At 43.4% G+C, this 16,396-nt stretch overlaps 1 protein-coding gene across 1 annotated transcript in view; it reads right to left on the reverse strand.

Moving 5' to 3' along the window:
- Window positions 1–16,396, reverse strand: part of LOC109461498 (voltage-dependent calcium channel gamma-5 subunit-like) — a 50,575-nt gene that overhangs the window by 7,854 nt on the left and 26,325 nt on the right. The window contains exons 2-3 of the mRNA XM_019757870.1: window positions 7,383–7,475; window positions 2,589–2,729 (exon numbers count right to left, since the gene is read on the reverse strand). Coding sequence (XP_019613429.1) covers window positions 2,589–2,729; window positions 7,383–7,475 — 234 coding nt within the window. The remainder of the gene's footprint in view (window positions 1–2,588; window positions 2,730–7,382; window positions 7,476–16,396) is intronic.

Raw genomic sequence — 16,396 nt, forward strand, 5'->3', positions numbered from 1 at the left:
TTCTAATGGGGCCGTTTTCCCCCATGAAACCGTGTATACGACCCATTCTGAACACCGTATGGAAGATTAGAGTAGGTTTAACAAGCAAAACGGGCGGTCTAAATGAAGCCATTTCACGTAGTGTTGTGTAAAAAGTAAATAACGTTATGAAACTAGCTGTAGGAAACATGAAATACTACTAGCTATGTTAGCATCGAGGGACTCATTCCTTGTTTTGTAGCTCCTACAAGACTTATTGCCTTTTAGTCATTATCGTAAATAGATGCTTCTGCACTGCGAGTTTCTCCCCAAACAACTTTTGAGGGTGTGTGAAGTAGGAGTTGTTCGTGCGTCGCAGATCGTGCAGAGGAATACGTATATCTCCAATGGGAAATTCGCGGCATTTATAAAAGGTTCTAATAGCTTCGCAGTTAACGTCCCAGGACATTACGGAGAATTACAAGGACCACAGAGCACTTTAAAGTCTCTCTCGTAAGTTAACGCGATCACTCGTGTTTGAGGCAAAACTCCTCGTTACTCGGTGAGTAGGTTATTTAGCAGGAAAAGGTCTGCTAACTGGAGGATCCTTGGAATATATCAGTATGGGAGTATGGGCAAAGGATAAAAATCATGTTTCGGGGATGTGCGCTCTTTTCGTTCTAGATAGTTGTGAAAGGATGCTCGACTCGGAACCAAGAGGTCCCGGGTTCGAGTCCTGACATGCCACCGATGTTGTGCCCTTGGGAAAGACACTTAACACGACTTTCCTCGCTTGTCCCCTGTATTGGTGGCGGCATTAATATAAGTTGAAAAAAACTTGACTGTGCCGTCATCTCGTCTTGTGATTACATGTTGGAATATCAAAAAATTATACAAAATTCAGGGATGGGAGTTTTGATTCACGCTTCAACTAGGTCTCTTATGAATCCATACTTTTTTCGAACGTCTTGTAAAATACCTTCATTGTAAAAGTGGCTGTACTATAAGTTGTGCCTAACTTGAGTTCGTAGTCACTTTGTCTGTGTCCTTTCATTTGTATTCATTACTGTTTTTCTGAATAAAAAAAGATCCATACAGAATTTCTTCGTCCGGGGGGAAAGATTTAAAGATTTGTGCAGCAGTCTCACAGTGCAGAAGATGTATAGTTGCTGGCAGTCTCGCCACTGCGACAGGCACACGCTTCGTTAAGCACGGTTTCTTTGGGCCTGACAGGGACACTTGTACTAATCTATCTCTGTGAATCAAGGGAACAACATACCACCAAACTAGAAAGGTAACATTTGCAAAGCAAATGCATAATGTTTACCTTCGCATATGGTCTGCTCCGATTAATTCTTTCTCAAACACATTCACACATAAAGTGACAGGAGTCTAAATCCCTCCTGCAATAAAATTGCAACATGATGTAACCCAACACCAGTTACCATGGTGACAGACATCCGGTTCTGGTCATTGACCTTACTTGTTTGGAGAAGAAGAGGAAGAAGAAACAGAGCAAAAACAATATGTTTTCCTTCTGCGAAGATTAACATAAATATGAGGGGAAAGTCATCGACTTATGAAGTAAACGGTTGCACGAAAAACTTTCTAGTCAAACTCTAACAAGTGTTTTGTCTTACTTTCGACAACATCCCGTCTGATTGTAATGTATTTATTAATCAAGCTATCTATATTCCCAGGCAATTAATTCGAAATTTTCCGGCAACATAAACTACAATAGAATTATGTTTTTCTAATAACTTTACACCAGATTGGAATGAAAGCCGAGGCCAAATCTTCCCAACAGGCTTCCTTATATCATTTACCGTGAAATCATAGTTCCTTACTGAATTACAAACGGCTTAGTGTAACACAGGGTGAGACCTTCATAGTCCCAAAACAGATTAAACTTCGGTTCCGTGTAGCGGATCGGTTGTCGTTGAGTAGCTCTGTATCTCTATATTGCGCATGATTTACATTCATTTTGTTGCATGTATTGATGCATACATTTATTACTCCGTCATGCAGAGGTGTTTGAAACGCTTAAAAGCCTTGGCTTATATTTTTGACGTGTTTTAGGTGTTTGCCTTACGCCAGCGAAACGGGTGGCATAAAGGATACGTCCTTGCCAATTTGATAACGTCTTTCAGCCACCAAAAGATCTGCTTGGAGATGGTTTGGTTTGATTTTCTTTTAATGCCCTCGATCATAATAACGTTAATGATCATTCTGACATACTAGTACTCATTTTCATCTGAGCGAAGTGAGGAAAGTCACGTAAACTACAATAGAATTATGTTTTTCAAATAACTTTGCACCAGATTGGAATGGTGTAAAGTGCCTTTCCCAATGGAACAAGGTCGGTGACTTGGCAGGATTCTGAACCAGGGACCTCTTGGTTCTGAGCTGAATGTTCTGCCGTTACGCCAGATAATCTTAAGATGACAGTACTAGTGCCATACAGTTCCGGCCAAACTCCCCCCGGGCCCAACTTCCTCCGTAGCGGTAATTTAGATAGGCGGGCGAAGGGCTCTTGGCTGCCGAAGGAAAACGGCTAACAGCCCGATACTAGTCTGGCACCCAGGGTAACAGTTCCATGACTAGTCTGATCGAGAAGTCTCGGTCCTTACCGGAGAGGATGAAGAGGATCCCGGAGGCGAAGGCGTTGAGCTTCCGTCTGGGGTTGACGTGTCCGATGGTCGACACCACGCAGCCGAGAAACGTCATCCCCAGACTCACTACCGGAAACGGCATGGCGGAGGAGATCACCCCTACAGGAACAGGAAGTGACGACATAAAAGACAAAGTTAGCGGACAGTAAGTGAAGACGTAAAAAAAGTTAGCGAACAGGAAGTGACGACACAAAAAGCAAAGTTAGCGGCCATTCGAACACGAATAAGGGCAACCAGTTGATTCCTAGTGTATTGTCTGATTGCCCTTGTACTTAGTGTTTTGTCTGGTTGCCCTTGTACTTAGTGGTTTGTCTGGTTGTCCTTGTACTTAGTGGTTTGTCTGGTTGCCCTTGTACTTAGTGGTTTGTCTGGTTGCCCTTGTCCTTAGTGGTTTGTCTGGTTGCCCTTGTACTTAGTGGTTTGTCTGGTTGCTCTTGTACTTAGTGGTTTGCCTGGTCGCCTTGTACTTAGTGGTTTGTCTGGTTGCCCTTGTACCTAGTGGTTTGTCTGGTTGCTCTTGTACTTAGTGGTTTGTCTGGTTGCCCTTGTACTTAGTAGTTTGTCTGTTTGCCCTTGTACTTAGTGGTTTGTCTGGTTGCTCTTGTACTTAGTGGTTTGCCTGGTCGCCTTGTACTTAGTGGTTTGTCTGGTTGCTCTTGTACTTAGTGGTTTGTCTGGTTGCACTTGTACTTAGTGGTTTGTCTGGTTGCCCTTGTACTTAGTGGTTTGTCTGGTTGCCCTTGTACTTAGTGTTTTGTCTGGTTGCACTTGTACTTAGTGGTTTGTCTGGTCGCCTTGTACTTAGTGTTTTGTCTGGTTGCCCTTGTATTTAGTGGTTTGTCTGGTTGCACTTGTACTTAGTGGTTTGTCTGGTTGCCTTTGTACTTAGTGGTTTGTCTGGTTGCACTTGTACTTAGTGGTTTGTCTGGTTGCTCTTGTACTTAGTGGTTTGTCTGGTTACACACATGGCCCAAACTTCTCATTGATAAAGAATGATTCAAACAAACAAACAAACAAACAAACAAACAAACAAACAACCAAAGTATAGGAAATTAAGTTAATTAAATTCTGAAGTATGAAATACGAGCGAAAATCATATAATGAGACAAACGTCAGATTCTTTCAAATTGGATGATAACGTTATCTTTAGAACATCCTTTTAAGTGACGGTTTGGATACTCGTGATTAAGACTTTCTGCACATACGTGGCGCACTTTAACACTTCAACTACATCCATAAATGCAGATGGGTGCACCCCCAAGCTTTTAAGACATGATCTACTACAAAACAATACGGTTTAAGAGTATCTCATTTCCCCATCAGACTGCCGAGCCGCACGTTCCTCCGGGACATGTCTCCCCGGCTCCTGCGCTCCCCTGACCCGCACAACCCTGACCCGTGACATACGGTACCTGACGGATATGGGCGCTGATACATCAGCATTTATTCTCTCATATACTTCCCATGTACTCCGATCTTTGATGTAACGATTGGTGAGCTTAACCGTTGATTGCCTGCGCACCGTGACACAAATCTATGGTTATATTGATCGCATCTACAGCTATATCAGCAGGAGGCGTTGTGACAGATATCTGCGTGGTCAATATGGCATACCGACGAGCGGTATAGCAGTGGGAACGCTGGAGGAATTGGTTTTAACCCCAATTTGTTTCCTTTCTCGCGCCTTTTTTGCCATTCTGTCATCAATATGTCTAACTTTCGATCTAGTTTGTCATTTCTACTTTCTAGCCCTCTGTATTATCACCATCAGAATGTGAAATACATGTTCCAATTAGTATGCTGTGTTGTTGTAGATTTATCTTGTAAAGATTAGAATTCGTCCAATTGTCAAAATTTAAAAAATCGAGTCAGCTGAGCAAAAGTTAGACAAATTGTCCAGTTCCACCCCAGCTATAGTTCTCGCCGATGCAACTAAACAATACGCATTCGAATCAGAGGAACTTGGCCTCCACCAGGCGTTTCTACGAAAATACTGATCGTAGAATTCGGCAAAAGGGAGAGTAAAATTGACCAGGGGAGTCAGTCCGCGGAAGGTTGGTTCTTTCTCAAGTTTCTGCTGCGCGGCCAGTCAAAACCCCAAGGTGGCCCTGGCAAATATTCTCCTATATATATATATATATAGCAAGCGTAGTTAGTCTGGTAGAGACTTTAAGAACTAGCTAGAGTCTGGAACAAGCCCAAAACCTAGACATCTTGTCGACCATGTGGGCGTCACTCAAATAATTGTCACTCGAAAAAAAAAAAGATCTCGCACAATCCAATTAAGATCGAATCATTTGGTAGCAGCAGGCCATAGGAACTAGAGGGAGGACCCCGACATCTTTGGTCGACTGATTCTGAAATGAAAAGTTCTCTGGGCATATCTGCCGCCATATCATTTCAGACCACAGGGGAAAAATATTGTTTCTTTCTCGCAATATGAAAGTCTGGCAAGTCATTTTGAAAGTCGACTGGAGTCCCGGTGGAACATATCCCAGGGATTGTGATTTCATCAAAAGTTGTGATAACTCTTTCTGTCCGTGGTTAGAATAATCCCAATAAAATCATATCTTCCCACGCTAGGGTCTCTAGGTATTAGAGCTTTCATACAGGCATTCAGCATGCACAAATTAACGTGTATTGTCTGATATATTCTTGTCAGAAACGCTGGGTCAGTGACTTGGGAAAGGTTCTACTTTCGTAAGTTCGATGAGCGATATCTGATATCATATGTAGGCCCTGTGGACGAAATTCAAAGATAGCCGTTCTCCAAATTGACAAGCCATCACAGGAACATGAGATTGATATTGAGCGCGTTGTTTGTAATGGCTCCGGCATGGGGCAAGATGGAGGATAGCATTTCTGGGCAGTCAGTCAAAAAGTCGTCTGAAAACAGGGCGGTTAGAGTAATGCCTGGGTTAAGCCAATAAAATCATATCTTCCCACGCTAAGATCTCTAGGTATTAGAGCTTTCATACAGGCATTAGGCATGCACAAATTAACGTGTATTGTCTGATATATACTTGTAAGAAACGCTGGGTCAGTGACTTGGGAAAGGTTCTACTTTCGTAAGTTCGATGAGCGATATCTGATATCATATGTAGGCCCTGTGGACGAAATTCAAAGATAGCCGTTCTCTAAATTGACAAGCCATCACAGGAACATAAGATTGATATTGAGCGCGTTGTTTGTAATGGCTCCGGCATGGGGCAAGATGGAGGATAGCATTTCTGGGCAGTCAGTCAAAAAGTCGTCTGAAAACAGGGCGGTGGGAAATTTTGGCGCCAACCGGTCGGATCAGACAACGCCGGGACTCTCCACATCCAAACTTTATCGCGGCGCTCTGACTTTTCTGTTCTATAGGAAAAATTGATTTCTGTGTACAGCTGAATTAGCTGATAGATCAAAAGTCATGCAATAACCCGGGATTCCGGAGAGAAGCACAGGGATCAATTACGATCCTATTTAGATTTAGGTTTGACGTCACGCGGACTAAAAGGCTTGACCTGTCTCAACATAAAGGCCCGCTCATAAACGTTTGGTTACGGTCGGATAAAGGCGCCAACTCACAACTGGGAAAGGTGTGAACTTTGTGAGAGGAAAGTCAAAGTTTTTGTGTATTTGCTTGTTTCTACCAGACCCTTCTGCTTGCAGAAAGAAGTTCGTAGTAAACTAGAAAGGTAACATTTTCAAAGCAAACGCACAATGCTTACCTTTGCATATGGTCTGCTCTGTTAATTCTTACTCAAACACATTCATATATATGGTGACAGGAGCCTAAATCCTTCCTACTATAAAATTGCAACATGATGTAAACCAACACTAGTTACCATGGTAACTGACAGCCTGGTTCAGGTCGTTGACCTTTTTAGTCTGGAGAAGAAGAGGATACGTAGCAAAACGATATGTTTTCCTTCGGTGAACATGAAAATGAAGAAATGAGGTGAACACTTTACCAGAGGGGTAGTCTGGTCATAGAATAACGTATGTTTAGTTGCAAGCAGACTGATGACCGTGTATTGCCATTATCAGTGAATGTAGGCATTGTGCCAAACTCTAAAATGAAGCACCATCGTGTCGTAATCAGTCATTCTGAAGTGCGGTGACCCATAACTATGATAGAAGGTTCTCAGTGTCGCGTTCAGACCAGGTGACTGCAAACTGTATCTAAGGCCACAGCAAGTAATTTTTATGGATGACATCAGCGCACGCATTAATTTTCGCCTGACTTTGGAAAAAAAAACAAGAGATTTTGTTGCCTTCTGACAGTGGTCACCATGCCGAAAATGGGCAAATATGTCTGTTGCCATGCCGGAAGGTGGATGGCAGATAATCATGAGGAGAGAAGAAAAGGCTCTGATTTCATGTTTTGTTTCCTACTTTGATGCAGTGATATGTAATGTAGACTGTGTATATGTGATGCTCCCACTGAATCAAAAGCATTTGTACAATGATTGAGCCAAAATTTTGAAATGTAGGAACCTTGTTTTTTCGGCCCGCCTTGTTTTTTTTCGCCCGCCCGCATTAGATTTGGAGTCTGCGGAGGATGTCATCCATAACATTTACCTGCTGTGGCCTTATTCACGACATCAGACTCGAGTCTCACGACGTAAGAGACAAACGACGATGGATTAACTGTACAGAGACATACACTGATGTGGTCTGTCAATTGTAGTTTAGAGTTTATTTACTGCTATTTTACAGCCATGAACAGTTATTACTATTATTGGAATAGTAGCCTGCCGTACTCACTCATGATGGAGTCAGTGGTGTACTCCCTGGGACCGTAGTTTTTACCCAGAGGTGGGCCGAACGTCGAGATCTTCGCGCACCCGCTTCCGTTAGCTGCAAAGGCGGTAAGAAAAAATCATTTTAGAAACTAACTGGCTAACCAACCAAACAACCAACCAACTAACCAACCAACCGATCAACCAACCAACCAACCAAACAGCCAACCAACCAACCAACCAACCAACCAACCAACCAACCAACCAACCAACCAACCAACCAACCAACCAACCAACCAACCAACCAATCGTACAACCAATCCATCCTTTCGTTTCCCTATCCATCCATTCACCCAACCGTCCATCCATCCATCCATTCATCCTTCAATCCATCCATCCATCCATTCATCCTTCAATCCATCCATCCATCCATCCCCTTCAATCCATCCATCCATCCATCCATTCATCCATCCATCATCTATACAAACATACATACATACATACATACAAACATACATACATACATACATACATACAAACATACATACATACATACATACATACATACATACATACATACATACATACATACATACAAACATACATACATACATACATACATACATACGTACACACATTGACACTTTCTTGCCAATTTGGTACTGTCTTGCAGCCATCAAAAAATCTAGCTTGGAGATTAGCATTTTCCTCTATGTTTGAAGTCAGGACTTACAAGTTACTGCCGTCACTTTAACTGAAGATGTTGAGCGGCTACCTCCTGCGTACATCCTATCAGCAAAGTTTTTCTTGTGACATCTTACAGGAAGATTTTACAGCCTGTATGTCTGTCCGGGGAATTCCTTCTTTGTGAACAGTAGTTCAGCGCCGAGGTTCACTAATGGCGAGAGCTGGGAGTTCTTTGTACGGTCTAATTATGGTGGTTTCAGAAGGAATTTCTGAGTGCAGTACCGCGGTGTTAATGGCTTCACTGGGGAAAATAGACGCATCTAGCGATCTCTATAAATTGGTGGGGCACGACTCGAGTGTAATAAAAGCTCACCAGGAGTCGTTGAGGTATTATTTACGCCTTCTCAGTACTGCTGCGTTCAAAGTGATGCTGGAGACGTGCAGTTATAGGAATCAAGATGAGCTCTTTCGCTCGGAATATTACGTTAATGGACTGCAGTTGTTGAGCACTTACTAGTTTGTTCAGGTCACGGTGAAATGTATTCTATGTATACATGTGTCAAAATGGATGTAGATTGAAATAGGCATAGCGCATGAAGCCAACGCAGCATGGCACAGGGAAAATAACAGTATTTTAGGAAAGCTGTGCTTATAAAAGTTCAACATTCTATCGAAGTAACGGAAACGAGTTGGACGATTACTTGAATCACGAAAGAATCGCTAGATCACCATGATAAGATAAAGCTGAACCATTTGGCTGACTGATATACTACAGATAAAGTGAAGATAGCTGTTAAGATATAGTCATCAGTAACTGGCTTAATCACGCTTCTAGTAGCCCTCCCACTGGTCGGGTCCCTTGTTCTACCTTTATAGCCAGTCTCCTGGTGTAAAAGTGACCCGTCTACAAACTCCGAGGAGTCTTTTTAAAACCCCTGTAGGAGGAGTCACATACTTCAGTCGTGGCAGACCTTTCCTGGTACTTTTAGGTTAATCGCCCTGTCCCTAATGGCCGTGACTAAAAGCGTTTAGAAAGCAGAGGCAACCTTCTCTCTTCAGGCCACAGCGCAGCATGCTAGCACTAGGCGTAAAACCAGACCAGACAAAAACTGTGTTTTTATTATTCCGTCGTAAATAGGTACGGGGGAAAACTACCAAGCAATAGCATGACTAATTTATTGCTTCATGTGTCGTGTCACGCCGATTTGCTAAAAGCGGACACACATGAAAAGTTGGTCAAACTTGTGTTCCAAATGGCTCGCCATATAAAAGACGTGGGTTGTTGTACCAGACACGATACCACGCACACTGACACCGCCGGCTGCATATCTGCTTACTTTAATTTTCACCATCGCACACACTTCAAAGAAAGGCCGTGTTCGGTGTCTTGTGTCGTCTGCAGGGGCATCCATCATAAACTGTAGCGGCAGTGGTGCGTGTCTCTCCCCGGTAGTACAGGGGAGATGGAACGGTGCCGGAATAACGCGAAGTACGAGAATATCCGCTAACTCATATTTCACCACCCTCTTGTCAACGGTTTCTGCCAAGTTTTCAAGATCCCGTACTGACCTCTGACACATGCTGACCCGAACGGAAGGTAGATGTTCCAATCGTCCATTCATCCTGTTGCTATTATCAACAAGAATTCGGAGGTTTCATACCTCCATGAAATATGAAGAGTTTATGCAAATGTTTTTGAGGCATTTGTCTCATTCAAAAATAAGATCATAATTACTATAATCTAGTTAGATTTATGGGTTTCTAAACTATTTTGCTTGTGACATTCCTATCTTTTGGCAATATTCTGCTGCAGTACCAAGGTCAGCGAACAGGAGGCCCGTATTTGACCTTGACCTTTGTCTTCCTACGACCTACCAGCATACCAAATATCACCACAATCCATAAAGGCGGTCAGAAGTTACAAATGTACTTAAACACAAACACACACAGACAGACAGACAGACAGACACACGTGCACACACACACGTGCACACACACACACACACACACACACACACACACACACACACACACACACACACACACACACACAGACACTCCAAAAACAATACCTCCATTTTTCATGGAGGTAACAACACATGCTATGCAGCACTGTAACGGGCCACTCTCTCTCTCCTGGCAAAAAACAACGCCAACTTTTAGCTGTAGTTTTCTCATCTCACGATGTATCACATTTTTACGTCGGCACTCGATTCTTCAGCCTGCGGCACTGGTTTGCCTCCCTGATCCTCTTCAGTTGGATACTATCTCTGAAGCTTCTGCTATATTATCTACAACACATGCCATACTGCACTGTAAAAGTCTACTCTCTCTCCTGGCCAAAAGCAACGCCAACTTTTAGCTATACTACAGTTGTCTCATCTCACGATGTATCATATTTTACATCGGCACTCGATTCTTTAGCCTGCGGCACTGGTTTGCCTCCCTGATCCTCTTCAGTTGGATACCATCTCTAAAACCCCCGGCTATCCCAATCTATAGCTGCGCACAATTACAATAACTTTGTGATTTGTGGCATCAAAAGTTTTCATTTTACGGTAGGACTACCTGTAAAGGGGAAATGGCTGCAGGAGAGAATGAATCAAAAACTGTATTCCATAAAAGCAGCATAAGTGAATGTATAGATGGCACGCAGTCGTGAGAAGAAGGATCAAATGTTTACGGGTATCTGGGGACAAAAGTACGTGCGTCAGTTGTGCATGATAAATACTGAATACGTCAGAAGTTAGTAGCGTTCTAAGCCGGGCCTCCCGGGCGGTATGGTATAGCATCTGCCTAAGCCAGGGGATAAAAGTTGGGGTTTGACATTGGCACATGCGGTTTCCTGGCGTTCCCTAGATAGATACTAGGCAATGTCGTCACTCATACTCTCATGTATTGTAAAATTATCATTTGGTAACTATATCCACAGGCGCGCTCCAGAAATAGACCGGCATTCGTGACACAATCTACAATAGTCTAGCAATAGCCATTACGTATCTTACGGATAATACGGCTACCTATCTGCTAGATCGTATAAAACGATTTTCCCATAAATAACACTCTAAAATCTCCCAATTAAGTGAAACCCAACCCGGGAGCTGTGTTTTGTTGGTTCTGTTCCGAGTTATAGATACTGGCAGGCTGAATCCTACCCTGGTAGCCAGACCCCCGTGAGCACAGCGCTATCTCTTCGGGGCTGGTAGCGTTTCGGGCCGCCAAACCAGGCCCCAATTACCGGTGCACGCCGGGGGTAGCTTTTTGCGTCTACGGTTTAGGTTTCTTCGCTCACACTTTGGATCCTGTCGTAGAAGACTCAGAGTAATACAGGAAACCAGCGGATAAAGAGAAACCAGACGAATACACGTAGGTCCGTGGGTATATAGCTCGCCTGTGCATTTCGTTAAGGTAGGGGTAGGAAAATCACCCCCAAGCCGACCAAAGGTTTGGTACCCGGGCTAGTTTCATCCACGCTCCCCTCGGTCAAACGGCGGTGGGATCTCCACCCTCCACATGAACGCAAACGTAGTGCTGTGTACCGGTTCCCTGGACTGGTTCCGGACTTGCAAAATTTTTAGCTTCAAGTAAAAAAACAAAAAAACTATAAGTCAAGAACCAATTCCGGCTACAAAAAAAAAAAAAAACATTGTCACATACCTTTTCATTCCAAATTAAACCACCACCTGAAACCTTTCATAGATTGCAAAATCTGGGCTGCAAAATGAAGAAAACATTGCCATCAGGCATCGTTAAGTGTCGGCATCCACGTTATGTGGCCAACGTTTTGCTCATACAACATTGCAAGGTTGCCAACATGCATGTTTTGTATGCCATGGGTTAAGGTCCTGACTTACGAGTCCGGAGCTGAACCTAAACCTCTGGACTTGAATCCGGACTTGAACCTAAATGTGGGTTTAGGTACACATCACTACCCCAACGTGAAGAATAACTCTCCGGCCCGTGCCTGGTGTTGGATAACTCCATCCCGACCGCTGACGGACTATATCGATTTGCCAGGGTTTTCCACAGACGTGAAAAATACATCCTCCTTCCAAATGGCCTGAATTATGGAGATGCCTTCCGCTGAAAAATAACACGTCAAACTCAGGACCAGCTCTGGTCAGTCAGAGCCGGGGGTGTCTGTTAAATGGTACATCCGTGACTGTCAGCTGTAACTAGTTTATATTCATTGCAAAGTGATTTAGAAGGCCTTCATGTACATTTAATGGGTTTGCAGCCACAGTGAATTTCACGGCAGTCTATCTTTGTAAAAAGCTTGTGAGTGGTGGCGAAGATTTGAAAAGAGCGGAGGCTGAGGCTATTGGCTTATACCATCTTTTCAAAAAAGGACCGTTGAGCAACGAACATTTGATGGATCGCTGGCGGTCTTTCAGGGAGGGCTCAATGATTTCTTAATGCTTTTTCAATGATCGCTCTAATTGCCATCTTCTCCATCGCTTTTTCAACCTGTTCAAAACAGTCGGAGCATTTCCAAACAAACTTTTCAAAGCTTTAGAAGACTCTAAGCAATTTGCCAAATGTTTGATCTCTTTTCTGTGGTATTGGATATCGACCTCCACTTTTTTTAATGAAATCATACAAAGTTGGGAAAATTCAAATTGACTAATTTAATAGTTTGGAAAAGTCAGCATTTTTGTCTGTTAAGAAGCTAATACGGACTGCCTTTATTTCATATATCATTATGTTTACCGAAGGAAAACATTGTTTTTGCTCTGTTTCCCCTTCTTCTTCTCCAAAATAATAGGGTCAATGACCTGAACCAGAAGGCTGTTACCATAGTAACTGATGTTGCGTTACATCATGTTGCAATTAACGTCTCTCACCATGGTAACTGTTGTTGGGTTACATAATGTTGCAATTTTATAGCAGCAGGGATTCAGACTCCTGTCACCATATATATGAATGTGTTTGAGTAAGAATTAACAGAGTAGACCATATGCGAAGGTAAATATTATGCATTTGCTTTGCAAATGTTACCTTTCTAGTAGATGTTTGCATTCACGACTTTTTCTGCATGACAAGTACAATGCTTTTAGAAGAACCAGCGTCCGAAGCACTTAAACATTTTACGGATGTTTTGTGGGTCTGATTTGTATGAAGAGTTCCTTACGATGGTAATTTGGCACATTCCTGGCCAAAAGTGATTTTACGTGGCTTCGAGCAAACCGGAGTCAATTACTTTGAGATGCTCCTAGTTTGTTTCACGCTCCCTTCAGTACTCTCCAAGCAGAGGTTGTGGGGAATAATCGTTACCTTTTTATATATGGCCGTTTTTTTTGTTCTGATCCCCACCGTCGGTGGCTAATGGAGCTTCTCTGGCTAATGGATACTGTCTGGCCAATTTGATACTGTCTTTTTGCCACCGAGAGGGATCTGCTTGGAGATTACCCTTCAGGACTCCCCTGCCGTGCGAATTTTCGTAATAACACTCAGAGTTAAATTCACTCATGAGGAATACCCCTTGAAATGTGTTGTATCGATTTTTGTGGATGGAAAAGTCTGTATCCGCCCTAGCTGTTCGTGCATGGATACAGACATGTGATGGTCCCAGTAACACCTCCATTCGCGGTGAAAGATCTAAGAAATCTTATGCTGAGGTCACATTTCTAAACCGGGCCCCGGTCCGGCAGTGTTATGGAACGAAACGTATGATATAAAAGACAAGAAAGCACAGTTTTCAACTTTTCAAGAAAGTGGAAAAAAGTTGATAATAGGAGGGAACTATTTACGCATATTATTGATATAAATTGTTGATTTTTCGTTAATCGAAACAGCCCGACCGGGCCCCGGTTTGGAAATGTGACCTCGGCATTACCGTTGGTACCCGCTTCACCACACAAAACTCTTGCCACACATTCAGAACCTTCCCCCGACCACCAACCAACCAACCAACCAACCAACCAACCAACCAACCAACCAACCAACCAACCAACCAACCAACCAACCAACCAACCAACCAACCAAGGTTGGCGGTAGGTTGAGAGCAATCTGACCAGATTTAACCTTTCGAGACAAATTGAATCAACTTTGAGTTGAAAATGAATCAAATTTGACTGCCAACCGCGCCACGACTACTACCGACCTACTCCCAACCACCAGCCAACCAGTCCCCAACCATGGCGCAACTTCACGTCCACTCCCGAAATGTTTTTTTTAGCCGGTGGACAAGACCTTCTGTAAAACTGAAAGGTCCATTATACATATGATTCTCATGCTATTAGATATTTGTCTTCAGATAGCTACTATAGAACTTAAAACAAAATAAACCACAGCATTGAGCAACATTAAAGGGGGAAACAGACCTTTTTATCCTGTATACCCCAATACATACATGGTAATGTATACTGGAAAGCAGTGAACGGTTACATTGCGGGTTATGTTGTGTAAAATTGCACTGCGCGCAGTCTGCTCAACGTTTCCCAACACAAGGCGTCATCTGTATCAATCCGACATGTTTCTATTACCCGGAGCTGGGGTTACTCCCCCATCCCAACCCCCGGAAACGTCTTGTCATCTATTCCGAACGCCGCAATCTCTCTAACAATAACAACCGTCACTTCTAATCACCGCCCATCCTCCTCCAATAAGTTAAGTTAAAAGCATGTCTCTAAATCCGGGAAAAAGAGAGGAGTCTCGTTGTGAAGGATTAGGTAGACAGGGAAAGATTGGATAGTCGATATTCTGTTCGCGATGGGGACGATTTGACTTTCAGGGTAACGTTTCGGCTGGCTGGCCGGTCTCATAAATGCTAATGAGACATGCATGTGGAGGGAACTAGTGGCACAGGGATTTTTTAAAACTGCCACAAACAAAGCAGGCAATTTCGCGTTAGGGTACGTACGGATCAATATATTGACCGAGTCCTTTTGTACAGCACTAAAAGTTTCCCACTCAGGCATATGGACAAAAGGGAAGTTTAGTTCTCGTTTGATCTCCCTGTAGTGCCCTGTACGTATCTGTGTAGCCGGTATAACCGCCCTTCGGCGTAACACACCAGCTTCACAGGCACGCGGCGCGGCGGCAGCTGGCTACATTACTCCGATCGACTTGTTACACCTAACCCATGAACTTCTAACTCTAGACATTGTTTAAAGCTATCTAATGACAATGCCCCTACTGTACTTGGTGACAACGAGTTCCACTCTGCGATACTTCTAGGAAAGAATGAATTCTTGAACACCTCAATCCTTGGTTGATAACTCTGGTACTTGAAGGCCTAGCTATTTCTTGTTCTCTTCTTGGCTGGTATTAGGTACTTAGTAGTTGCGTCGTCCAGTTTATTAGTCATTTTGTACATCATGCATAGTCTGGACATTTCTCTTCTGTCTTCCAGTGACACACACTGTAGGTTTCTTTTCTTTTCTACTCCATCTTCTTTCTGGTCTCCGTTGACTCTTCCACCTCTGAAGACTACTTCCAGATGGCGGGAAGACAGTTGAAGACCTATATCTACTCCCTTCCATCCCCTAACAAGGAGAGAACTTCAGCCATTTGTGAAGACTGTGAAATGAGTTCGCCTTAATTGCCCTCCCCGAGGACGTCTTGTCTCGTTATAATTGCTGTAACCGTTAACAAGGATGGACTCGGGAGGTTTAGAACTGCCTCCCCCCGCGACTAAAGTAAATGAAAGTTAACTTTTCCTCAACTGATACAGCCGTGCGATGATTGTATAGCCGCTCTGGTGGACGTATGTTTAGCACGAATGTATTCAAGAGTAGCGTGCGTAGTCCAGTGGTGAGCGATCCTGCCTCTGGACTAAGAGGTTGGGAGTTCGAATCCTGGCTGATGTTGCTCACCCGACATGCACGCTACTGTTTAGGGTCGCAGTCCTTCAGACGGGACGTTAACTGTGGTCCACTGTTCATTGCTTGTCGAAAAGAGCTAGGGGAATTTCCCCGGTACAATGAACCTGTAAATACTGTATATAGCGTCTGTCTTCTCTGTCACGACCAGTGGAAGATTAGCTCTTCAATGAGCTAAAAACTGGATCGAGATCACTTTCACTTTTTTTCAATGCTTATCTTGAAAGCTCATCTGTGTTGGTAGAAGTCATCATGAAACAAGACAAAACAAGAATCTTGGACACAGAACTGGACCTTTTTGCACGAGGGATCTAAGAGGCCATCTACATCAGGGCATTACAACCATCCTTCAACAGAGACGGGGGGCGCCATAGACTTTCTGCAACATATGATCCACTGCTCACGGAGTCACGTGTGTTATCTGCGTGACGTCACGGAAGCGATGGATTGCTCATTCCTTCACAAAGACTCGAGTTGTACAGTCTAAAAAAAGTCCAATTTCGTGTGTAGGAAATTGCAGTTCAAACTT

This window comes from Branchiostoma belcheri, unplaced genomic scaffold, assembly GCF_001625305.1.
Source record: "Branchiostoma belcheri isolate BF01 breed outbred unplaced genomic scaffold, Haploidv18h27 scaffold112, whole genome shotgun sequence".
Lineage (NCBI taxonomy): Eukaryota > Metazoa > Chordata > Leptocardii > Amphioxiformes > Branchiostomatidae > Branchiostoma > Branchiostoma belcheri.